The following is a 25816-nucleotide window of genomic DNA, read 5'->3' on the forward strand; positions in this document are numbered from 1 at the left end:
GATGTCGCTGAGCCGTGTTGCTGCTCCGTCTGCCTCCTCCCCCCACTCTCTCCTCCGCTCCCCCCCCCCACCCCCCCAAACACCCGCCTCCCGCGCCTTTAAAAAGACAAGCAGCTTTTTTTTTCTGCCTGTCTGACTGCAACCCCGACTATGCAGGGGTGCTATAGCAGACAATAACAGACCCCGATCCACACGGATCGACAGCCCTCCCCCTCACCACGCATACGCACAGCGCTTAACCCTGAGCGTAAAACCATACCATCTCTCTGTCCTGTCAGGAAACCCCTCTTACCAGCCCACTGAGCTGCATATTGAACATGTCAGTGTGTGTGTGTGTGTGTGTGTGTGTGTGTGTGTGTGTGTGTGTGTGTGTGTGTGCCTCCTTTTCACACAATGGAAGCTTCCAGCCGGCAGCGTGGCCAACCAGAGTGCGGCATGAGGTAAACAATAGACCCTGAGAAAGTATGCATGTGTGTGCAAGTGTGTTATTCAACCCCTGACCCGTATAGCCTTAGAGTTATACTTGGTTGTGCATCGTGCCACGCACCGAAGATAGCTGATCTACAAGCTCAGAACGCGTGTTGTGAGCTGGTAGATCAGATCTTTTAGGTGTGCAACAAAGTGTAAATCAGGCTTTATGGTCTAAGCCCCCCCCCCAACGACCACCAGCTCTGTGCCGATAAAAGCAATACATGCTGCAATCCCCAAGTTTCGAGTCCTGCCCACGGAGTCGAACCCAAGTCCAAACTTCTAACACTTTGAGAATAGGGAATCCCTGCTTGGTTGGAGAGATGTTGCACTTTTTTGGCGGCCAACCAATAGGTGTCCTACCAGACACCAGGGTGTAAATGTCTCAAAGGAAGAGTAGGGAGACCACCTCCAACTACTGCAGACGTAAGTAAGTAATTCAGTATCATACAGATTGGTTACAATAACACAGTTTTGAACTGCAGCTTTAACTCCGTTACATACCAGAGAACATGATCCAATCATTGGTTAAATCTTTCCAGTCCTACAAGCGCCAAGTCGCCAGACAAAACAACAAAAACTGATAAAACATTGACAAATTCCTACGCAGGTTTTGGACGCATCTACAACTTACGCAATAGGCAAACGGCGTAACATTTCTATGCAGTTTATTTTATCCACAGCAACTTTATTACCTACCTTGCATGTCTCCCTTTAAAAAAAAAGACACATAGCTAATGCATTATATTGGCCTCTCTCACAGTCATTTCTAAATGAATGCGGCCTATGCTCTCTCTCCCATGGGGGAACGAGCTCCATCGGTGATCTAATTTACTGGCACTAGCAACCAAACCTCTGAATACATCAAAGACAGGAAGGCTTAATCACTGTCTGGTCTCCCTACGTTTGCCAATCCCTACATTTTACGAGATGCATTTCGGTTGTGTGTGAGGAGGCAGAACAAAGTGTTGTGTTCAGATGGCCGCAGGACAGAAATACTGCAACAGAGGCAGGAACAGGTTCCACCGAATCCCATTGATTGTGCATAAAGCAGCAGAAACCAGATCGAGATGGGCCGTCTGAAATATGAGTAACATAAATCCATTGTACACTCCTGGGAAAGTGAGGGAATGAGGGCTCTGCACAATAGCAGCCTTGCTCCAGCAGCCCTTGTCACCTCACAAACTTGCTGTGGGCCTACGCCGTACAATTCCCAGTGTTCATTTACAAGATGCCCACATGGGTTCATTTGGTTCATTTTCTTTTCCTATCTCAGAGTTGTGAATACAAATATATAAATTAACACTGAGGATCGTTTGACTGTGTAGTGACAAATGCAGGTCTGTCATTAGCATGTGTTCACTGACGCAACCGCAGTCCCAGATGAGCATCTGAACAGTCGATGTTTCATAGCCCCAGGGGGATGGTACTGGCTGCCCACATCACCACTCACAACAGAGACCCTCACTGGAGCAAACATATTGATTTACACTGCAAAACAGTTCCTTGTTACAGTCAAACATATGACATGTACTACACAGCAAAGTGGAGCATATGTACAGGATATCAAATAATTATGTCCTCTTCTTTCCTCCAAATTAACAGGAGATGAAATGATTGACCAAATGAACGGCAAACCCCCTCTCTGCTGTATACTTCCAGTAGTAGAGCAAAGACTATGGCCTGCATGCCACTTCAGCTGGAGAAATGAAACATTCAAGCAACTCGGGCACCGGAATGATATAACTGTGGCAGGTTTGTCTGAAAGATTCATAACCCTCCTCTGGAGGAATCTAGGTCGCTGCCATGGTCCATGCACTTGGAGCCTTGCAAGAATATCTCAATGCATTAGGATTTAGGGGCCTATAGTTTTAACCCATATAACCTTCCTTGTCATTTGAAATATTTCCGTTGGCTATTCAAAAAATAGCAGATACACAATTTGCTATTTTTTAACAAAAATCTTGAAAGTGTGAGAACTACTGGTTATCAAGGCATTTGTGGAATCGGCCTCGGGTCTTAATGGGTTAACAAGACAGGCTTGGCCAAGCACAGTTTATGGTTTCTGGGACACCAGACGAAAAAGACGCACATATTTTGAGGCTATAACCATATGTTGCAATAGCAAAAGATGTTATTAAATGGAGTATATGTTTCAGGGAAGCTATGTTTAAGACTATTGTGGTGGGTTTTAAAGATTTGTAATGATGTTAAGATTTAACACCCAATTTATGTTAACAAGTCAATGTTGCAAACATAACATGTGCAAATTACACCGATTTGGAATCAAGAAAGCTGCCAGTATGCACTGGAGAAGAAGATGAAGACGCTTTGCTTTGCCCAGGGTTTAGAAAACCATGACATGATGCTAGTATACACACAGGCCTGTGAACAGCCAGGGAAAAAGAGCTGCGCAGACGCAGAGTAGCAGCTTCAGTACAACGCCATAAACAATCACTGTTGACACAGTGTTTACACAGAACAGTCCTGTTGCTTTAACTCTCAGTGTAACAAATGGACCCAGACACTTTTGCTGCGTGGAACAGAGCTTCTCAAAGTGCGCCCCCGGGGACAGACCCTGGAGTGAGGGGGTTTCAGGGGGTCCCCGGAAAACTGGAGGAGCAAAACTGATTTCACTATTATTTAACCGACTAGAAGTTAGGCCAATGCGAGAATGCAATGCACACTAATGACTGTTCACACGTCACTTCACTCTCTCCACTGTTAACCCATTCTGACCTGAGATCAGATTCATACGAGGTTTCCACTGGACACACACTGGTCTGATTAACCCATTCTGACCTGAGATCAGATTCTAAAAATGTCAGTCGTTCTTCGATTTTTCAAAAATAGCAGACCTACAAGCTCGTAGCGCGCCACTCGGTGGCGCGCTATGAGTTTGTAGATCTGCTATTTTTCAATAGCTAAAGCATAACATGATGCTAACACTGAAATGGGTTCCCGTTCAGAATGGGTTAACTCCCCGCGTACAGTACTCAGTACAGTAATAGAAGTTTGTTTTTCTTAGCTTAGATTTAGTACAGAATTCTACAACTTTCTATTATAGGGTTCCCTGGTACAAAGTACTTTCAAATTGGGGCTCTCTGCCTGATCAATCAATGTGGGCCAAAGAAAAGTGGGGGTGCCCAATGCCTCCCTGCTAGGAATTCAGTGTCAAGGGTTGGATTGGGGGCCAAGTCCCTGTGACCTGGTTCCCAAGGCCACGTATACCCGAGAAAATGTGAAAACAGAAAATAGCATCTTACAAGGCAGCTTTTAGCAGCACACAACAGTGAATTGTGGCAGGTCTCAAACAATCTTGTTTTTTTTTTTACTATAAAGACAGAAATATATATTTTTAGAGCAACGGATTAATAAATGAATACAATTAAGTTTTCAGGACTGGCATGGCATTCACACAAAATAAACTAAAAGAGCAAGAAGCGAGAAGAAAAGTGTGATGACTATTTCCCCCCGAAATGTTCTTCCGAGAATAGGGACGCTAGGGTTCAAGTGGTTAAAAAGGATATCTTCTTCAATTAAATTAAATCCAACACCTGTTGATTCTGTGTAGGTGGTGACCCATGTCACTCTGTCTGGAGTCTAGAGTGACACAGGTCACCATACTGTAGACAGGGTGTGTCTAGAGTCTAAACACACGCTGGCCGACATTTCACATCGACCATCCTCCTGGACTAATAACCGTCTTTACCAACGCCTGCCTTAATAGACGTGTATAATTAAAGAGATATATATTTAACAAGGTCTCTCTCCATTTTTGAACTGATATGCAGTACCCTACACAACATAAGGAGTGATGATGTCCTAGTTCACACACATTCAGCCCTTGTTTGACTATGCTTGCACCTCCTGGTTCTCTAGCATCTCAATGACACACAAAACTAAGCTCCAGACCCCCCAAAACAAACTAATACGACTTATTTTAGGCCTAGGGCCCACGACCCACCTGTTTGTAACACATTTTGATAACATAGGTTGGCTCCGGGTAGAAGACAGAGTCAAGCAATTGAAAATGGGACTCAAAATCTGCCCTCCATGCCCTCAGTTCCCATTTACTTAACAGATTATCTAAAAAAGGTGAGCAACTCCCACAGCCACAACACTAGAGGGAGCGTGAATAATGATCTGGTGCCACCAATCTTTGGAACAAATAATATTTGTTCTAAATAATATGTAACCATATTATGGGTACATTCACCTTCGACAACACTGCCACTCCGGTGTGGAATGCCTTGCCCCCTTCGCTCAGAACTAGCAAATCACTGGTTTCCTTTAAGAAAGGACTGAAAATGCACCTGTCACTGTCATACGGTCAACAGAAGCCATAACTCTATTCCACCCCTCTCCAATTCATTTCTATTCCAACCCGTACATAGATTGAATGTCTTGTTGAGATATTTAAATTGTTGTTATTGTTGATGTTGTTGTGAATGCATGCATGGGAGCCGGATGGAAACAAGGTCTTTCTTCGGTGATGTCCTTTTGGCCAAATGTGCGTTACTGTACCCTGTACTGTTTTGCATCTTATTGTCTAATGAAATTATCAATCAATCAATCAATGTGCCAGGCAGCCAACTATAACTGCAGCACACACACACACACACACACACACACACACACACACACACACACACACACACACACACACACACACACACACACAGGATTATGCTCCCTCTGCTGGTTAGAAATGGTATTTCACAAAGAGGCAGAAGTGGCTGAGTCATTCTCTTGTAGGACGTTTAGTTTAGTTTTTACTTTTTAGTGTAATATACATCATTTGGCCATTTATAGTTATGACATGTGCAATCATCTGGTAATATAAAGTAATGAGCACCAGTTTAAATGCACTCAACAACAAAAAAAACGTGTGAATGAACATGATTGTGGTCTAGGGTGTAACACTAGCCATCTCTGGCAGTTTAAATGTCAGTAAATCTGCCATGCAATGTTCAAATGGTCAAGGAGACAGAGTTCATTGTGGATAAGTGCTCCTCTGCATGTGCTATGATGCACCAATAAGGCAAACATTATACACGTTAGAATTCAGCTCCCAAAACCACCATTGTCCATCAATAAATCATGTTTGCTGGGTGGTGGTATTTGGCAATTTAAAAAGTAATTAAAAAAAACAACACCACCACAAGAGCAAGGAGGGTTGCTGAGGCAACACGGACCAATAAACACTGTGGATGTCTGTGGACAATGAATGCCTTGGCTCTGAAGTCTGAACAGAGAAATGGAATCATGTCGCTTCCACGTGTGGAACAGCATGGCTACAATGTGGATCTCAGACTGCATGTGATCAGTCTGTGTCTGTGATGTCAGTCATCTATGACACATCTAAATTTGGGCGTCAAAAGTCCATTTTCAAAAAGCAACAGTTCGGCTAACAGTTTTGAAAGAATAAGCTGGGGGCATACTGTACGTGGTTAATGAAGTATGTATGAAATGCAGTAGTGGTATGTATTTCATAATTATTTTTACGTTGACAGCGGTTTGAAGCTTTGAGGTTTATACCAGTAAGCTCTGTGTAGTTCCACAAAACAAGTCGCAACAAGACTTCCTTCTCTCCAAAAGGGTTCAGGGTTGCTTCATCATCTCTGGCCCGAGTTGAGATGAGGATTTAAAGCCGTCGTTTACACCTGGCCAGGGTTCAAAGGACACGACCATAGCTACTTTTCATCAACAACAAGGCTAAAAGCAGCTTCTGTCAACAGTCAACACCAGCCAAATCTAACGTCGGACTGAACTAGAACTAAGAGTGGAAACAGGATACAACATGACATTTCTGTTTAACTACAAGCAAACAACCAGCTTGTAAACGTAGCACTGAAGAAAGAAGGGGAAAAAAAAATTAAGAAAGAAAAAAAGGTGGACATGAGGAGAAAACTATGAGCACAAAACTAGTTCTATTCCACAAACCCTCCGTCCAGGATTCCACATTTTAACCACTTTGAATCTGGCATTCCTATTTTGGGCAAGTCATTTTAGGCGAAAGTAAATGACATTCAGAAAAAGCCTGAGCATTTCACGATACAGTGAAGACAGCCGATGTCAATGTGTCACATCTGAAAATAGGGCGTATCCGTACGTTATTAATTCTGTTTTTACAGCTACATCAGAGGTAGAGCTTTATTAATCCCACAGTGGAAACTGTGCTCAGATATTCATGACGAGTGCTTGGGATGGAGCAGTTAGGGGTGATTCATACTCCTATTTTAGAGCCGAATAAAAGTCGGTCCGGCTCTGTAGAGCCTACAATGTGACGTTATTTGAGGGGGGGGGGGGGGGTACCGTCCTAAAGTCGGCTCTTCTGTGCTACTGAAAATGTCTAACGACAGCGGTAAAATAGGAGTATGAATCGGCCCTTAGAGTAGGTATCAGACCTGGACAGGTGGGTACTCAGTGTGCAGTGGCTGTTACGGGGGGGTTCACAAACCTTTCCGTGCCAAAGACCCCCCCAAATAACCTGGTTGCGAAATGGCTCGTTAACAAAACGGAAAACGACTGTGACATATAAACAAATCACACGTGATACATTGCGTTCTTGTAGATCTAGTTACATTAAAGATGGAGTGCCACAGTTTTTGTATTTTTCCAGTTTTTGCATGCGTCTATGAGGTGACAGTACTTCATTAGACACCCTGGAGTCGTTTTTTATGTGCAATGGTGTATTAACTTTGTATTTAGGGTTTCTTCCTGGAGGCTGAACCCTTGACAGTCAAACGGGTCAATGAAATAAACAGTAAAATAGTGACATCACACTATCAGCCCCTCCCCCTTTATCATACAACTACAGCCGTGGGTGCGGCTTCAGTTCAAACCAGGCATACTTAATGAACAGGTGGGCGTGTCCACATAAAAGCATGATTTTAACAAATACTGTACACTTTTTGGAAAAGGTTCTTCCTCCTTATATTATAATAATACCCGACGATCATGTTTTAGGGTGGGGTCAAAAATCGTGGCACTCCATCTTCAACGTCCCATGAGGGCCATGCAGTGAAGACCATACCTTGCGGGGCGGTAGTAGGGAGCAGGGCTAGGGCAGGGATCCTCCTCCTGGCGACCAGAGGGTGGTGGTGGCGGCGGCGGGGAGGCTGGGGGTGGTGGAGGAGGAGGGGGTGGGGGAGATGCAGCGGGTGGGGCAGCAAGCTTCTCCGGAGGAGTGGGAGGAGGAGTGGGGAAGTCGTTCTGGAGGAGGTGCGGAGGAAGGGCGGGAGGGAAGTGGTGTCCGGAGGGAGCGGCTAAGGGGGCAGAGGCGTCAGGGTCACCTCTGCCTGCCCGTTCAGTTAGAGAGGACCTGTAGGGGACGGAGCAAAGGGGGGGCGTCAGAGACGGACGAACCAGACGGACATGATGGCCAACTCCCGGTGACTCAGAATCCCTGTGAGGACGTGTTCCTCTTTCCTCTATACAAATGAAGGAAAATGTACTCAACACAAACACTAAGCTCTTAAAGTGAAACACACACTGCTGATGTTGAGTCAACAATATTATAGTAGTAATCTAGTACAATAATATAATATAGTACAACAACAATATTTATGACGTCACGCAACCCATGCTGGGAAAAATCCCCCGTCTGTCCAATTCCACGACACCTTTTGCATGCAAGCACCAACCTGGTGTGCCCATATGGTCAATGACTGCTGCTGCCTCTACAAACGTTTTCTGGAGTCAAACACCACTATTTGTGCCATAAAAACAGAGTGAACAAGGACAATGTCATGGCCACTAATATTATCAGCTAAAAACCAGGACATGCGTTTTCACAACCATGGATTACGCCAGTGAACTCACTCAGTAGTAAACTTTTCAGCACAACATTCAGCAGCATTTCAGAGACACACACTGCTCAGTGTTAGAGCTGCAATGGTTAGCAACAAATACATAGAAAGCTGTCATGGTTAAAAGAACAACACTCTTAGCTTTGGTGAATCTTTAACCACTTACTCAGCTTAAATATCTGCTATACTACTGAAAATGTTGACCGAAAAAGACATGCCTCAAAAATACGGAATGCCAGGTTAGGCTACAACCCTAACTAAGTGTGGATGGTTGCTATATTGTTGGGTCCAAGCGAGACAGTTTGTCTGAAGAATACACCAGAGCAAATTCAGCAATTCAGAAACCTAACTCTGCGCTCTTTCGACACCTCAATGAAATGTGTTTCATATTAAAAAAAAGTATGTGTGATCTATCGGTTTTATTTTTCTGAACCGATTAACTGACACAATCATTCAAACATAGTTCTTACTGGCTTCAATGCATTCCCATTGAACGTCCGACTGTTCATTCATACCCTCCGTGGTAGAGTGGAGTGGACCTGCCCTTTATGGTGTACAAGCCTGTCTGAGAGCTCGCCTGGCTCTGTCATCACTAACCACCTGGCTTTGGTCGAGGCTTGTCTTATCAGGAGCTGTAGGCTCTAATCTGAACGGCAACGTGCTGGACGACCATGCAGCTGTTGTTCACTTGGGGCCTGCCTCCTGTTGGGCTCTTCTAAAAATAATACCCAGCAGTCTCCACTGCAGAGCAGGGCTTCACAATAGCCTTGAAAGCAACTGTACACAACAGAAACGCCGCACAAACCTCAGCTCAGTCGGTCGGCCCTGTTCAACTCTCCTCCTCACCCAGGCTCTCTCCTGCAGCGCTATACTCCCTTCCAGGTCATTTTAAATTGAAAATGGAGCTCTCCATTATACCCTTATTCCACCTTTCTCCAGGCTGCAGACACAACTTAATGACATTTAATGGGGGAGTCTGAGTATGCATTTCTTAAGGGCGTAGCCAGAGCTACACAGTCACACCAAAACCCTCTGTGATCATTTACCGCTGGACAAAATGTACAAATGGAACCAAATGGAGCTAAGTGTACATTACATTTTTACATTCTCCAAGTTACAAATGGTAAAATGTGGTCATTTACCTGCCGCTGGGGCTGTACAAATGGAACCAAATGGACCCAAGACAAGTGTACATTCGGTTCCAATATTTACATTCCGAGTTACAAATGATATAATTAACACAGAGGATTTGACTGTGTATTTGACTTAAACAGGGTTCAGCTCTTTACGGTGCTGCGGCTTCTACATTCACAGAAGAATGACCAAGGAAGAAATGTATTTCAAACGTCTAACTGCTACAGAAATTAAAGTTGATAAATCAAAAGGACAGCTACATAAATGCCAGTGAAGCAGAATAGTTTGCTACAATGTTCTACTATGACCCATATTCCTTACAGGAGACCAAAGCCTTAACAGTATATGTGTCAGCGTTAACAGCGCAACTTGGCACAAGCAGGATGTTTCAAAATGCCCCAGTCACAACACAGTCTGACTCTGGGCCAACTGCTATCTGGATCACCAGTGCACCACTGACTTGAGAAAATGGGAATAGGGTTGACAACTATAGCTAACAAGCTCCTTGGGTTGTTCTTGCTTGGATTGTATCGCTCTGGATTAAGAGCGTCTGCTAAATGCCTAAATTGTAAATTGTACAAGATGCCACGGAATACAGTTATACCCCGAGATATATGGCGCAGTGATTCTCAACCTATTGAATGTCAAAGACCTCCAAATTCTTGTCTCGGGGACCACAATCTAAAACATAATGTATCATTGATTAGACATGATTTGGTATGACCTGTCATTTGGTCCAGAATTCCTTTACAGTCTAATATGTGTCAAAAATAGACATTCTTGTACCTTACCATATATTTGCTTCTAAATGAAATAATGGTGAGGACGAACTATCAATCACTTAGCTGGGGAGGACCCCGTGAAACCCCACTCAAGGACCTATGGAGGTCCCCAGACCCCAAGTTGAGAACCACTGATCTAATGTATGAAGATGCAGGAAGGAGGTTGACCCATTAAGACCGGGAAAGCAGCTGTGTCCTTTTAGATTTGAGCTATTTTCTTTTTTTCTCATTAAATTTTCATTTGTCATCTGATCAAGCAAAAAACACAGCATAATTATCGTTCAAACCACTTTAACCAACACACACACACACACACACACACACACACACACACACACACACACACACACACACACACACACACACACACACACACACACACACACACACACACACACACACACACACACACACACACACACACACACACACACAAAATTGCAACTGCTTCCATAACTAGTGTATTTTCAACTAGGGCATTTTTGCTATTTTGGATATAAAAGACTGCATTGTATGTCCACAGGATTTTCCTACATAAATAAATGTCTTAATAACACACACGCGCGAGCGTGCAGTCGCACACACACACACACACACACACACACACACACACACACACACGTACAGTGCGCATGCTAATCTGCTGGAGCCAGCTGGGATGGGATGACAGCACGCCCAGATAAAGTGTTTAATGATAAACAGAGAAGGGTAAATAAATACAAACCAGCTGAGGAGGCTTGTGGTTTTTAAAACCGCTGTAACAGGAACATTGCGCACGCCACGCGCACACACGCGCACACACGCACACACAAGACTGAAACATTACCTCTGCCTGATATACAGTAGTTAGCTTAAATCAAATGCCATGTCATTAGGTACACTCCACCACATTCAACCACGCAAAGACATATGAAACTACAATTACCTTACCATGGAGACTATATTTGCAGGAAAATGTGGGTTTACCTCACATGATCCCACCTCATCCGTTTCTAAAAACATGGATTGATTAAGTTACAAATGGAGATGGATTAACCCAGTTTCACATGCCCCCTGTACAAACGTTTCACTGTTTAACTGAAATGTTAAGACTAATCTATTCCCAAATGAAGTACCGCAACTCTAGACATTTCCTACTTCAGATTATACCGGTATAGGCACATCTGAGTAAACTATACCCACATGTTTTTAAAGCTTATGCTGGCATTGAAGGAAAAGCACGCATGGCGTTACGTAAAGACAGGCAAGGGAAAAACACCACTCTTTAATTGAAACGTCAACCTCCACTTGAATCTGACACACGAGTCGTGTGTGGGAGGGAGGAGGGAGGATGTTGCAGAACCCAACGAGAACTTAAGTTACCGCAAACAGAAAGAAAGACCCTGTCTAGTCTGTCTGAGGCTGATGTCAACAACAAGTGTTCCTACAACCACACAGGGACTCAGTTGTACAACTACAAATAGATTCCACACACAAACACACTCTCTCAACGAGACACAGAGAGAGAGAGAGAGAGAGAGAGAGAGAGAGCACAGCCAGGGAGTGGAGAGAAAGTAAAAACAAAGCATGCTGCGACTTGTAATCTTTTTGCCCCCTGCCTAACACACCATGTGTCATTTCAGAACTTCTCACTCCTTCCCTCCAGCCCTGCCCTTCATCATCTCTCTAATTTCTCCTCTCTCGTGCCGTCTGGTAAGTCAGCCGAGGCACAACAGCAATTAGCACTAGTTACCTACATCGGCCATCTGCCGCCGGCTCACATTAGGACATGCATAACAATCTGACATCTATGCTATGGGACCGAAACTTTCCATCAACTCACCAAACACTCTGCCGTGGACAATTCCATCACAACAACTTCAGCACAAAATATGCCTTCCCTTTGGCGTCTGTGGCACTTCAAATACCAGGGCTTGCTCCGCCGTACCTCCCGTCTCTCTCTCTCCCTTTCTCTCTCTTTCTGACGGACACGCTCGCGCAACGGCACATGCTCTCAAGTGTTTCTCTGAACTCTTGCCGTTTGTTCCTCTCGGTCTGGCTGGCTTGGCGTGAATGACTTCAGCGGGGCCGAGTGCCTGCCCAAATTCCTCCCCGCTCCCCAAGCTTCACAGCTTCAGTTCACGGAGGCGCGGACTGAACTAGACTGACAGCCCAGGACAGCCTCTAGGGGCGGGGTGAAAGAGACACACAGACATGCATATACACACGCACACACACACACACACACCACGTCTATCACAGTCACATTTCTCTCTCTCTTTCTCTTCCTCTGTTACACACACACATGACTCTAACAACTAACAAGCACATGATACATGCTTCAAACAACCCTCATCCTTTTAGGGCTTATAGTAACAGCATTAGGGAGTCTCACTCCTAGTGTGGTTCCGGCAGGACTGATAGGACTGTTGTGATTGACAGGCAGCAAGTGCCGACTATGGCATGCATCGCTGCAGCGGTCACAGGAGGAGAGAGTGAGACGGGATAGAGTGACAAGAGATGCATGATAAAGACAAACAGAAGGCCGCAAGCCAGGATACACAAGCTATGAGAGAAGAAGCAATGAAAACAATTTGTAGAAATATTTCAATGTAAACTAGAAAAAGTGCCCCTGTGGGCACACGGTCAGGTTGTAGCCTCCTGGTGGCGCTATAATAGGCCAATGTGAAAAGGGTGACATTTCTTCTCACGCCTTGGATGGCAATTGGACGATTTGAGGCATTTTGTTCCAAAAATGTGTTTAGCAAAAATCCACCTGTCGGTGGCGCTATAACAGGCCAATGTGAAAAGGGTGGGATATATTCCTCAGCCTAGTAGGAAAGTCTGTGAAAGATTTCACGTAAATTGCACGCTCCGTTCATGATTTGAGGCTTTTTGTTAAAAATGGCCTCGACCGGTTTAATGGTGCCGGAGATTAGCTGTACACAGACGGACAGACAGACAGACAGACACAAGCACACACACACGGACGCAGTGCAAAACATACTCTCTCCACAAGCCTTCGGCCTGGTGGAGACAATAACATGTTAGTATGCCATCATCGTAAATGATAAGCCGCAACATATTCGCCCCCAGCAAGGAGTGACATACATGGAAATTTACCAGTGCTTAACCAGATCGACTATTACAAATCATTTAAACAAACTGGAAAGAATTGGAAAGAAATCTGATCTTTTTGACTATAACAAAATAGGGATGGCAGGTTGAAGGTGGTAAAATAAATACCGCTCATACGGGAAACAGAGAAGCCATGCTGAGCGAGACAAGATGGTTTACTGTGTGTACTTCAGTTATTGGGGAGTTTAAACAGCATCACAGGTTCACTGCAATGACATCAACCAGTAAAAATCTAATGCTTCAGCTTCTAAACCCTGGGCCCCAATTAATTGTGTCCATCCAGTTTAAACAACTGAGACAAGGTGCCTGAAAGTCAAACAAAGAATCCATGCTTGAGCTGGAAAATTCTGAAAAGGAGACCACTGAGTTTTGCTAAGCTGTGTGTAACCTCATCTTATAACCAATACTAAGCATTAATTAATAATAAAAAACAGAAAGCCTCTACATTTATAATAATTCTGTGTCACATGCCGTCTGTCTCTAGAATAGAAGTAAATACTCTTTTCAAAGTGGACATTTTTACAAGTAAACACAGCTGAAGGTAATAACATTAGGCTAATTGTGTTACTGTGCCAACAGACAGATCTTTTAGAGTTCACTAACTTCATACATGCTGGCACAAACTACACAGGCACCCCTAAATGGAAAAACACACCCACCTCAAGAAGCAGCACTCTATGTACTGAAAGATGCTTGTCCAAGCATATACCGGTACTATTGCACAATAAGATACTCCAGGCTTTTAATTTACTTTCATGTCTAAAACACTTTGTATAGCCCTTCAGTACAACGTGATAGTGCTACACAAATAAACATGCTTTGACTTTAACTTTAGCTGTGTTTACCTGTCAAAATGACTGCAGTTAAAACTTAAAGGGGTCCAATTAGGGAAAAGTACAAATGTACTTCCTTTCAAGCTAATTTCTGGCAGATGTTAAACTGAAAGCATGTACGCACTTTAATATACCTCATACTTTAAATACCTAAACTTACTGTTACTTACTGTCACCAATTGATAGCATTGGACAATAACAAATTAAAAGATTCATGAAATATATACGCTTTGACATAGTTTAGATTGCCACTTTAGTTGCTTGTGTTGGTCGTGACTCAATCATCTTTCAATCCATTTCTCATCAACATCTTTCCTCTATGGCAACAGCAAGAGGAACCTCAATCAATACGACGCTCATCAGGAGAACACAGCAAGATTTTAAAGTCAATCGGGTACAGAGTGCAGCACTTTCTCTCAGACCCTTTCCTGAGTTTGGCATAGTGAAATAACCCCAACCTTGGTCGTGTTCCGTGGAAAGTACATGTACTCAAGTGTATTTCCAATTCTCTATACTTTTACTTCTACATCTGATCTCAGAGACAAATATTGTACTTTTACTCCACTACAATTATTTGGAAACTTTACTTACAATGTAGTTGTACTTGTAACGTAGTTACTCGATGCAGATTATAATTACAAAACATACAATAACCACTTTAGCCCTATATAAATATTACCCCTTTGAAAATAGCCAATCTACAAGCTCGTCTACAAACGCGTCACAATGCGACACGTTGCGAGCTTGTAGATCTGTTTAGTTATTTCTTTTTAAGTTATTAAAAAGTATTAAGTTACTTTATTTTTTACAATACTTGCGGCCAGTGAGGCTTGTTTTTTTGTTTTGGGAATATTCTTTTATTTGTGCTATATTGCACTTATTTTAATTATTTTACTTTTTTGTATAATTGTATCATGTTCGGAATAAAGTTTACCTGTTGTACCTTTACTCCAGTAAAGTTTAAAAACCAAACTTTTACTTGTACTTCTTCCACCACTGGTCCTACCCTCTAACCATCTCTAGCCTGCTGCCGGAGAGGCTAAATTATATTAACAAAGAAGGCTGCTGGTTTCAACACACAAACGTGAGGGTCTACCAGTAAATCACCAGTGTCAATGTGTCGTGTACAATAACTTAATAAAGTCATTGTGTAGTGTAGCTTGAAATCATCTTCAAAATGGAGAGCATTAGAGAATACATAAGATTTACAATGTTAAATTGACATGCATGGTTGCATCAGTTACGATTCACAAAGGCACTCACCCACTGTGCAGCGGCTCCTCCGCGGTGTCCTGGAATGTGGCCTTCACTGGGGTTTCCCAAACTGGTGGGCTCTCCGCTGGTTTCTTCACTGGTTGCGCTGGAGTTTCTGGGAGATCTACAACCCCTGGAAATGGTTCTGGAATCTTAACTTGCTCCTTCACCGCATCTATTTCCACAAACTCTCCAACAGGTTCTGGGACCTTGACCTGCTCCTTCTGTGGTTCTGGCACCTCTTTAACGAGTCCTGGGAGTTCAACTGGCCTCTTCACTATTTCAAGAAGCTCTGCTGACTTCTTCACGGGTTCGGGTTGGACATCGCCTGGCACCCTCACAGGTTCGGCGAGTTCCTCTGGGATTTCTGTCTTCTCTGGATCAGCTACTGGCTCTTTCACTGGTCCCAAGACCTCAACGGGTTCCTTCACTGGCTGTACTGGTGGGTTTTCTTGTGCTTTTGCTAGTGGCGGTGTGTTCTCCTCTTGACTTAGAGGAGCAGCTACCTCCCCGGTTGGAGTAAGAAACTCTTGTTGAGGAGAATCCAGGGACGGGAAGGGTCTGTATATAACAATACAAGAGAGAGAGAGAGAGAGAGAGAGAGGTGGGGAGGTGACATTTGTTTGTTTAGTTTACACATGATACACGGATCAAGGATCAAGTGACAAATATGTGCCTACAGTAATGTGTGTAGGCGACGCCTACACACTAGCTCTGGTCCATAGCTCTAATGCGTTTTATTTAGAGCTATGTTAATCTCCACTTCCACCACTCGCATGAATGCAGACCAGCCTCTCCTCTTTAGCATAAATAAAAATAATGTTTTTGCTACTCACCAAAACCAAGGCGGGTTGTGTCATTAGAAAGCCTACTTTCCTTAGTGGGAGCACTCAGAGCCCCTCACCACACGTATAAACGGTACTTTTTGGTCAAAAGGGGATTTTGTTTCCACCGGGAAAAAAAATACTTTTAGTTACTCCACTGCGCCTTCTACCGATATTGCCCAGAGAATTGCGCCTCATAGAGAACATGTTTCCTCGGGTGAAAAAAAAACCCTTTCTGGCCAAAAAGTACCGTTTATACATGTGGTGGGGGGCTCAGAGTGCTTATAAGGAAAGTAGGCTTTCTAATGACACAATGACGCCTTTGTTTTGGTGAGTAGCGAAAACGTTCTTTTTATTTACGCTAAAGAGGAGAGGCTGGTCTGCAATCATGCGAGCGGTGGAAGTGGAGAGTAACATTGCTCTAAATGAAACTCATTAGAGCTATGGACCAGAGCTACACACACGCCTACACGTGCACGCCTACTAGGAGTGCACGTGTAGGCGTCTTTCTGCTGCGTCCCGTGTTGCCATTGCATTATTGCCGTTTCTATTACTGTGTGGAACAGCTGTGTTGTTTGCGTGGGAAAGAAAGGATCATTCTTGCTCTAAAGAACAGAGCTGATGTCACTGTTGATGTCATCCTTTGGATATAATCGGCTGCATTGGGATTCAACATCCAGAGTCATTTGACCCCGTCTCCGGTTACCACAAAGTCCGCCTCTGTGTTTACTTCCTCATTCATATTCATTGTCAAACAGTGCACTGTAACACCTCTCGTAAATGCTCTTAAACAAAACGAAAAATGCAACATTATTTGCCAATGAAAAAATATGTATAAAAAGCTTTAGTAGTCTTTTGACTAGAACAGTACAAATTCTAATCATGAAAATCATTCTCTACATTAGCATAGCACAGTTGCACCAGCAACTCTGAGTGTGCTCTATTCCCCGTCAAGCTGAATAGAGAATGTGTGACAGGTTGCCAACAATCGATCTACTTTGTGAGGCACATTCGGTGGGTGTGTGGGGGGGGCACAACATCCCAACTGTGACCTTTGTCACAGTCACAAGGCCCGTGCAGAGAGCTGCTACGTGGTATTCATTTGCCACCATCATGTCCTGCTCAGCTGAACGCATTTAGGCCTGATTATAAAAAAAAGTATTCTGAAAGAATATATATTCAAAGATTTGTGCCGCATTTTCACGATTCTTCAAAAATAGCAGACCTACAAGCTCGTAGCGTGCCACTCGGTGGCGCGCTATGAGCTTGTAGATCTGCTATTTTTCAATAGCTAAAGTATAACATAATGCTTAGTGGTAGTCGAACTTAATTGGGTTGTACAGGTGTTGCTACCCGAGCATCATACGTGAGCTTTATTTGTTGCTTCTGTAATTGAAGGCCTGGAAGTAGCGATTCCATTCACTCATGACAAAAAGGGTTTCAATATTACAATATTTTTTAAGCAATTTGTTAAATTGTTCCTGGAGAACTTCTGCCAGGGGTTATACAATAACATAATAATATAACATTTAACATGTGTTTGTTTATAGACTAGAAAGTGTGATTTTGAGACATGTTCCTCCATACAACAATGTAGTGAGCAAAATTGGTTGCTCACTATCAACAGCACAGAAGCAACAGATACATTTGATATTTTGTTTTTGGACTTATGTTATGTCATGACAACGTCATAGCTGTTCTAGCAAACTTCAACTACTATAGCAATGGCATGGACCATCTTTTCATCTTCAATCTAAATGCTATTTTATGCCTTATGCAAAGCACTTTATGCATGAAATGTGATATATAACATTTTTTGGAGCATCGCTAATACTGCAGCACCCCCCCACCCCTCCCACCCCCTCTCCCCCATTAGATAAACAGTTTCCTTTCTGAAATGGAATACGCTCCACTAATCCATTATACTTATATACACACACACACACACACACACACACACGCAGACCTTTACTGTGTACCTTGAAGATGTCAGTGCTGTGTTTGAAGCAGCGTCCCGCAGTGCTTTTATCCAGTCTAGAACTGGTTCTGGTTGCGCAGGAGCAGGACTGGCTGAAACCTCCTCCGTCTGCAACTCCCTCGCAGCCTCTTTGCCCAGAGACGCTTGTCCAGTAGAAGAGACAGCGGCAGGAGGGCTTCTTAGTGCCGTCCCGTCGGTGGGGTCAGACTGGGGGTCAAGAGAAGGTGCTGAAATGTCCTCGATGTGATCCATCTGTGAATGCGTGACTACAGCCATCCTCACAGACACCTGTTCTACAGGTGGGATGGTGGCTGGGGGTCCTCCCAGCGACTCACACGGGGGTACGGCTACAGCGGAGTGGGTCACTGCGACACCTTCTGGGGTGTTTGATACGACTGATGGGGCTCCATGACACACCGAGCGTCCAGGGGACTCAGAGCCCCCGACCGCAGCATTTCCAGTTGGTTTCATGAGACCCTGTTTTTCCTCATCCTGACTGTTTATCTCTTTCGTCTTGTTCTCCCCCCTCCCACGGCTGCCTTTCCCCTTTTCGTCCGAGGCTCCTTCGTCTTCCTTAGCGGCCTCCTCTGCGTCGGGGCCTTTTATGGGTATTTGGTATTCTGTGCCGTTAAACGTGACGGCGGTTTTACTGGAGCTCCCGGGAGGCTCACACACCGCCTCCTGGATTTCACCCTCCTTGATTTCACGACTGCCGCTTTTCACGGTCGTGGAAAAAGTGAGCTCCTTTGCCACAATTTCGGCCTCGTCCACAGATCTGGCCAGAGTGCCGCTTATACTGGCGCTGGGATCTACGGCCTGGGTTGCCATGGCCACGGCCTCTAGACAAATGTCATGCCTCTCTACAGTGACCTGGGATGAAACGGGCCACTCCAGAGGCAAAGTCTCATCTTTGTGTGATGCGGGCTCAACAAGGAGAGCAGTGTTCTCCGAGGCCGCCGTTTTTGCTCCTTGGTCTTGACAGGCAAGTGAAAGAACAGTTGTTCCCCGACCTTCACCACCCGCATCACTCACTAACTCGTCTTTCGACAGGTGAGCCGAGTCCGACGTCGCTAGCCTTAAGCCAACGCTTTCTCTCTCATCTTCCGACAGTCTTTCTTCACTTCCATGAGAGACAACGGTAGCTATTTCTGTGTCAGCCCTACTGGCCTCATTTAACTCTCTGGCAAGGTGTGCAGACACATTAACCCTTGTCACGGTGCTCGCGTCCCCTCCCTCTCCTCTGTCGAGACCTTTCTTTCCATGGTTGCCACTGCTGTCACTCAAATCATCCTTGCTTTCCGATTGACCCAAACTCCCAGTGGGGTCATCCCCTCTTCCCATCTCCCCTGGGGCCTGTGTTTTTTGGCCAGACAGTTTCTCTCCCCCATCCGTCTCATCCAAACAAGCACCGGACAGTTCCTCTGTGGCACGGCTGGACTCAAGCTGCTGCTGTTGCTCTTGTTGTTGAGCTAAACGACTTGGAGCTGTCATGGTCTGTGATTGGTTAGCAGCTGTACCCCTGTCGGAGCGGAGCTGTATTGTTACTATCTGTGTTCCGTGGTCTGCAATAGGCCAGGGTTCACCGCCAGTCTCAGTCTCGCTGCAAGGCGCGTCCTGGGATAACCCTGCAGGTGTAGCAGGTGTAGAGGACGGTGTGGCCTCTCTCTTAATTTTAGATGTAATATCTCCATCCTCCTCTACACCCACCGTTAGTAATTCAGCCTGTTTAACGAATCCTTTATGCTCAGGTGGCAGGCTTCCAATATCCTCCTCCTGCTCAGTTTCCTCCCGTTTATACTCGGTTTGATTTTCTTTTCCTTGTTTCTGTTCATCGTCGAACAGTCGGGCATTGTATTCTTCCTTTTCATGCTTTCCCTTTGCATCGTCTTGCTCGTCACGTGCAATTTCATTACGAGTCTCGTCGGAAGGAAGGACAGGGCAGAGCGCAGAGGGGTCACATTTAATGGACATGTCACAATGAATTGGCATAAGGCTGACCGGCTCCGACTGTGGCTCAGATCCAGAGTGGGATTGAGAAATCACATTATTATAACCTGCCTCAGTCATTATTGTGCTAGAAGGCTGAGCGGGAGGAAGCTGAATTTGATTATTTATGCCACTCTGTGGAGATGTCGCCTTGTCGTCTGGTGGAATATCCAGAACAACAGACATGGGCTCTGCAGTGGCTTTACTATACTCCTCTATCTCATCAGCCTCTTTCACATTTTCACCTCTTTCGTGTTTCAGATCCTGTGGTGAATGCATTTGCATTCTTGTTTCCTCCCTCTCGGGACAGGAGGACGTCACCCTGCTGTCACCGTCTGCACTGTGGCTGGTGCTCCGTTCGGGAAGAACAATGCCACAGTCACTAATCAACTCCAAATGACTCAGCATGGGGCCTGGGGGCCTGAGCGCCGCGGCAGGCTTACGGGCACACGGCTCACCGCAGTCACCGGTAGCAGAAATAGATGGCTTAGGGCCCGCCGCTGCCGACGCCGTTGATTGGTCTGTGATAGCTAGGCCAACGGGAGCAGACTGGTGTAATTGGCTTGAAGGCTGACCAGTGGAGAGACTCTCCTTAATCTGCTGAGACACTGTGGAGGTGAATGTTGCCGCTTCAGGCCGGAGGTTAGTAGGGCGCAGCAGCTCCAAAGATGATGTAATTGAGACATCACTACCTGTACCTGGCATGCAGGTAAGGCCATCCATATGAGGCATTTTAGATGAAGAGCGGGCATGCTGCGTGTCACCCAGTCCCTTACAATCAACACGTGGCCTTTCAATCTCACCGCCGTCCGACACACATGATTCCACAGCCCCGTCTGCCAGCTCTCTTGTCACATGCTCCGACACATGTCCCAGTTGTACATTGTTATCAACGGAGAGGGCACTGCTGTCAATTAAGTGCAAACTGTCTTTATATTCTTTATAATCATTTTGTTCTAGTTCTTTAAGTGGTTTCTTACCAGTATTTCTGTCCTGCAATTGTACTTCCACAGCATTTGCCTCGGGCTTCTCTCCATTAGGCAACAGACTTCTGTCTAGCTTCTCCTTGATATCTTCTTGGCCGAGGTCCCCTGCATTAAACTGGGTATCTTTCTGGGACTTTGGCGGTTCTTGCCCAGTAGGAGCCGACACTGCAGGGGACATTTCTGGCTTCTTCAAGGCAAGAATCTCCTGGAAGATATAGCTGGCCTCTACTACAGGATGGTACAGGCTCTCACGTGTGGTCAGCGGGGGCAATGAGGCAGAGTCCATAGCAGGCAATGATGTGTCCCTAAGAGCAACAGAGGAACTGCCCTCTGATTTAACAGTGTCCTTAAAGTGAACTCTCCTGGGTCCTACTGCTGACATAGTAGGGTTGACACTCTCGCTCTGGGCTGGAGCCTGGGAAAGGTTTTCCGCGTCACTCTCAGCTGTTCCGGAGTCTGCTGCGCTGCTGCTTACAAGTTGGACCTGTTGCGTGCCGCTCCCCGCCTCAGCAGTACAGCTCTGCTGCAAAGTGATTAGAGGCTCTGATGAAACAAACGATAAGCAGGAGAGAGCCGGGGTCCTGTTCCGTTCCCGTGTCAGGCTGGGATGAGGAAGGCGGTCCTGCTCCGTGCGGATGCTCTCGGTGGTGGTAGCAATAAGCTGCTCCGTGCGGATGCTCTCGGTGGTGGTAGCAATAAGCTCACTCCGCCACTGTGACTTCGCTGGTGACTCGGCAGCATTGGGAGGCGGACACGTCTCATTCTCAGCTGATGACACCCCACTAGCGGAGCCTTCCGGCTGGCTGAATGAACTGTGCTCTCTAGCCAACCCTTCTCCTCCTCCTCCTCCCCCACCTCCCCCCTCTCTGTTTTTCTCCAATACCACAACAGCGCTGTGTTCCTGGCAGCCTGCTCCAGTGAGCAGCCCAGGGGGAGAGGTATTGATGTGGGTTTCTGTCCAGAGTAGCTCCTTTTCTTTCTCTCTCTCCGTCGCTATGGTGCCTTTGGTCAGCTCTCTCTCCTCTCCAGCCTCAGCTGAGCTGTGTGGCATTTCGCTGCTGCTGCACTCAGATGCAGCCTGTGCCTCGCTGGCTGTGAGTGAGCATTTTTCCTGTGTACAGATTAATGAGGTCTGGGGGAGCTTGTCCGGGAGCTCCCCATTCTCCTCCTCTCCCCCTGCAGAGCTCGGACACTTCTCTACCGCTCCCAAATCCCGTCCTGCGGCGTGCTCACTCACAGCTAACGGCGCCACGCTCTCCGGCGGTGATTCACGCCGCCCTCGTTCTCCCTCGTGCTGAATCCGCGCTGGCATCGTGAGCGTTGTCAGTGGCAACGCAGCAACCGACGCTGAAGCCTCTACAAGTGTACACTGTGCCCTCTCCCCTCCTACACACGATCTGTTAAGGGAGAGCAGGCCCCTCGGCTCCGGTGTGTGTACCTCTGCTTCCAAGTGCACAATACGTTTTGTATTAGCGGCAGCACCTGGAGCAGGGCCGACTGAATCGATCGCTGTGTTTGGGACACATGTTACGGGTGTATTTGGGTCGATTGCATTTTGCTTCCGGTGTGAGATTTCATCGGGGCCCCGAGTCGAGCCGCGGGGGCCGCCTGTGTAATTGTGGTCAATGGACTGTCGGCGGGGGCCCTGTGAATCCGCCTGGCCGGAGGCAGGTGGACGGACACGGTCAGTAACATGATCCTGCTCAGTATGAGGAGATGGCAGTGGGGGTCCGAGGTTGGGCTTTCCCTCGGGGCTCAGCTGTTCCTGGTAATGCAAGCCATTGTCATGCGGTTTGCTACATGTCACCATCCGGGTGTCCGTCTGCAACATTGACTCAGTCTTTGACCCTAAAACTGTATGGCTCTGAGGCTGTATATCCGCGTTTGCTTCCAGTCCCGTCTCCACAACCTTTGTTTTTTTCTTTTTCCTCTGTTTCTTTTTCTCTTTCTTCCTCATCTCTTTGTCATGCCCGGGCTGTCTTTCACTCTCCATGTTTGGTTCCGGATGTGACCCTGCTGCCTTTCTGTCTGTTTCTGACACTGCAGGGCTGTGTATTGGATACTGTGCAATGGGCACTGATCCTTGGCTGACTACACCATCTTTAACACCATGTGGATCAATCTCAATGCTGGACTCCACCTTCCTCTTTAAAGGCATGTCACATTGTTGTTGTCTCTTGATATCCGTCACCTCTGATAGATCTTCAGTCTTCATAGTTTCCACATGAGAATCTACTCTGTTAGAATCATCACGGGCTTCTTTCACATCGTCTCTCTTCTCTGTGATTACACGATCTACTAGCGCTTCTTTAAACAAGCCTATATTTGCCTCCGACTGCGCGTGGGTGTGCGTTTCGTTCTGCCCAACTATCTCTGTGTGTTTCGGTGGATTCATGGATGTACATTCATTCAGACTTTGTCCTGGTTCTTCTTTCTTCGTGCACTCAGTACCCAGTATGTAATCCCTGAAGCTAAACGCATCCTTCTGACTGTTTTCTGCCTCAGTGTTTCCATGTGTCTTTTGGCTTCCATCGCCCAGGCCTGGCTGTACTGCGCTGGACGATGACTCATTGTCCTCATTAACCCCCTCCCTGCCCGCTCCTTTATTCTCCTTCCCTGTGGCCTGGACAGGCGTGGCACTGCAAGGGTCAACCGGTTGAAATATGGCCAGTGACGCCATCTGCTCTTCGCATTCCTGGAAGGCCTCTTGAAGCTCGCTGTCCAGGAGGAGGCTTGACGACAGCGACAGAGGTGCAACGTCCTGGTATGGCGTGACTGTGGGGTGGGGTGGAGGGCGGACATCTGTGAGAAGTGGGTCGCCACCATGAGGCCTGAGACCAGGGTAGGGTGACAGAGTTAGACTGTGGGCTAGACAGCAGACAGCTGTTCATTCCATGACACTGCTCTAGTCAACAGGCCAAACGCCATGCTCAGCCACTGCACTCTCCACATGAACAACTATATGCACACTGCAAAATGCACACATCAGAGAACTAAATACAAACGTATAGCAGCATGTTAAAAAAGAATGTTACGGCGTATTCAGGCATAAATGCTAATTAGTAACAACTGCACTCAGTTGCTTCACATAGCCGCCTTACTCTTGTAACATTTTATTGTTACAAGAGAAGAGACATCAACATTGAAATTGTATTAACCAAAAGAATCACTGATTAAAGATTAACGTTTGCATTACAAAAAAACCACTGAGTGATCAGAGATAAAGTCATGCTCACACACTTGCAATTCCTTATGGCAGCTAAAGCAATTATTTCAGACATCAGACGGCAAAGTGGATACATTATGGCATTCAGGAACACACGCAGGCGCATTACACAAGCAGCCTCATTAGTGCGAGAGTCAAATGGTACATGATACATTAGAACATTCAGCAACAGTTAGACTAGCTGTCATTCAACCATAACTGCTGCTGAGTCATTGCAAGGCCAGTGACGCAGTAGACCGCAGCAAATATATTTTGTTTTATAAGCCCCAGCAGGCGTATATAGACCCATGATTATATCCTGCTGCTCGAACCTGTGCTAAAAAACAAAACACTATCTTGTAAAGAGCCTCCTATCCTGATGTCATTTATCCTGCACGGCAGAAAGTCCATTCAAGTAATAAACATTACCATTAGCAAAAAACTCATCACTCATGTTCAACCACAAATGGAAACATGTGGGGGGTGGGTGATCATTAATAAGCTGCGTTGTGATTGGTTAGCAGTAACACTCCTGGATGATAGCTACAGGCTTGGCTCTGCTATTTCCTTGCCAACACAACCTCTGCCCTGATAACAAGCCACCCACTCGCCTTGCTCGCAGCGGGCCCACTCTGGGCCAACAATGCACCTAATTCAACTAACTGCCACTCTTAGCTATGAAATGAGCAAAACCAAAACTGAAGGAATGACTCTTCAGTTTGGACGTGGGCTGTGCTTTAGAACAAGCTGTTGCCTGCCTGCCCAACAGCCCTGAGGCACCACTGACTGAGCCAGCACTATACCTGCAGCTTGGCACGGTAATGCTCTCCGTGCTAAGAGCACTGCGGTATTTGGTGACTAGGAAGTACTGTAGGGTACCCTCCATTCAATCCCTTTGGCCGTACCCCTCTATACTGCACAATGACACAATCTCTTTCTTTCTGTTCTGACGCCAATGTTGCAGACTCGACTCTGAGGTAGCCTGTTTTTCCAGCCTTTTCTTACAGGGATATTTGGCTGAGCATGCAAATCTCCCTGGTTTCACATTCGCACCGTTAACCACCACGTGCCGATTGTGATGAAAATGCTTAGCATGTTTTCGTGGCTGGTGTTGAGCAGTACAAAATAACCACGTTATATGCTGGTGCAGAAATTAAAAATAAGAACATTGGTTGAAAGTGGTTAACCCATTCTGGAAGCAGATCTACAAGCTCATAGCGCACCACCGAGTGGTGCGCTACGAGCTTGTCGTTCTGCTATTTATTTTTTTATCGTGAAAATGTGGCACAAATCTTTGAATATATATTCTTTCAGAATACTTTTTATTTATTTCCACGTCAGGCCTAAATGGGTTTTAAATCACTGTAATGCAATGATGTTTCAGCATGTGAGATGGTGCCAAAATAGTGCAATCAGCCTAGGCTATCAAAATCAC

At 45.8% G+C, this 25816-nt stretch overlaps 1 protein-coding gene across 9 annotated transcripts in view; it reads right to left on the bottom strand.

Moving 5' to 3' along the window:
- The window catches only part of tacc2 (transforming, acidic coiled-coil containing protein 2), a 75480-nt gene that overhangs the window by 34881 nt on the left and 14783 nt on the right, over positions 1 to 25816 (bottom strand). For 8 of the 9 annotated variants that reach the window (XM_080781454.1, XM_080781459.1, XM_080781458.1 and 5 more), the window contains exons 8-10: positions 18206 to 24007; positions 15412 to 15963; positions 7508 to 7795 (exon numbers count right to left, since the gene is read on the bottom strand). In XM_080781454.1, the coding sequence (XP_080637580.1) occupies positions 7508 to 7795; positions 15412 to 15963; positions 18206 to 24007 (6642 nt within the window). The remainder of the gene's footprint in view (positions 1 to 7507; positions 7796 to 15411; positions 15964 to 18205; positions 24008 to 25816) is intronic. The other variant, XM_080781461.1, reaches the window with a different exon arrangement.

This window comes from Protomyctophum bolini, assembly GCF_963924005.1.
Source record: "Protomyctophum bolini genome assembly, chromosome: 14".
NCBI classification, from domain to species: Eukaryota; Metazoa; Chordata; class Actinopteri; order Myctophiformes; family Myctophidae; genus Protomyctophum; species Protomyctophum bolini.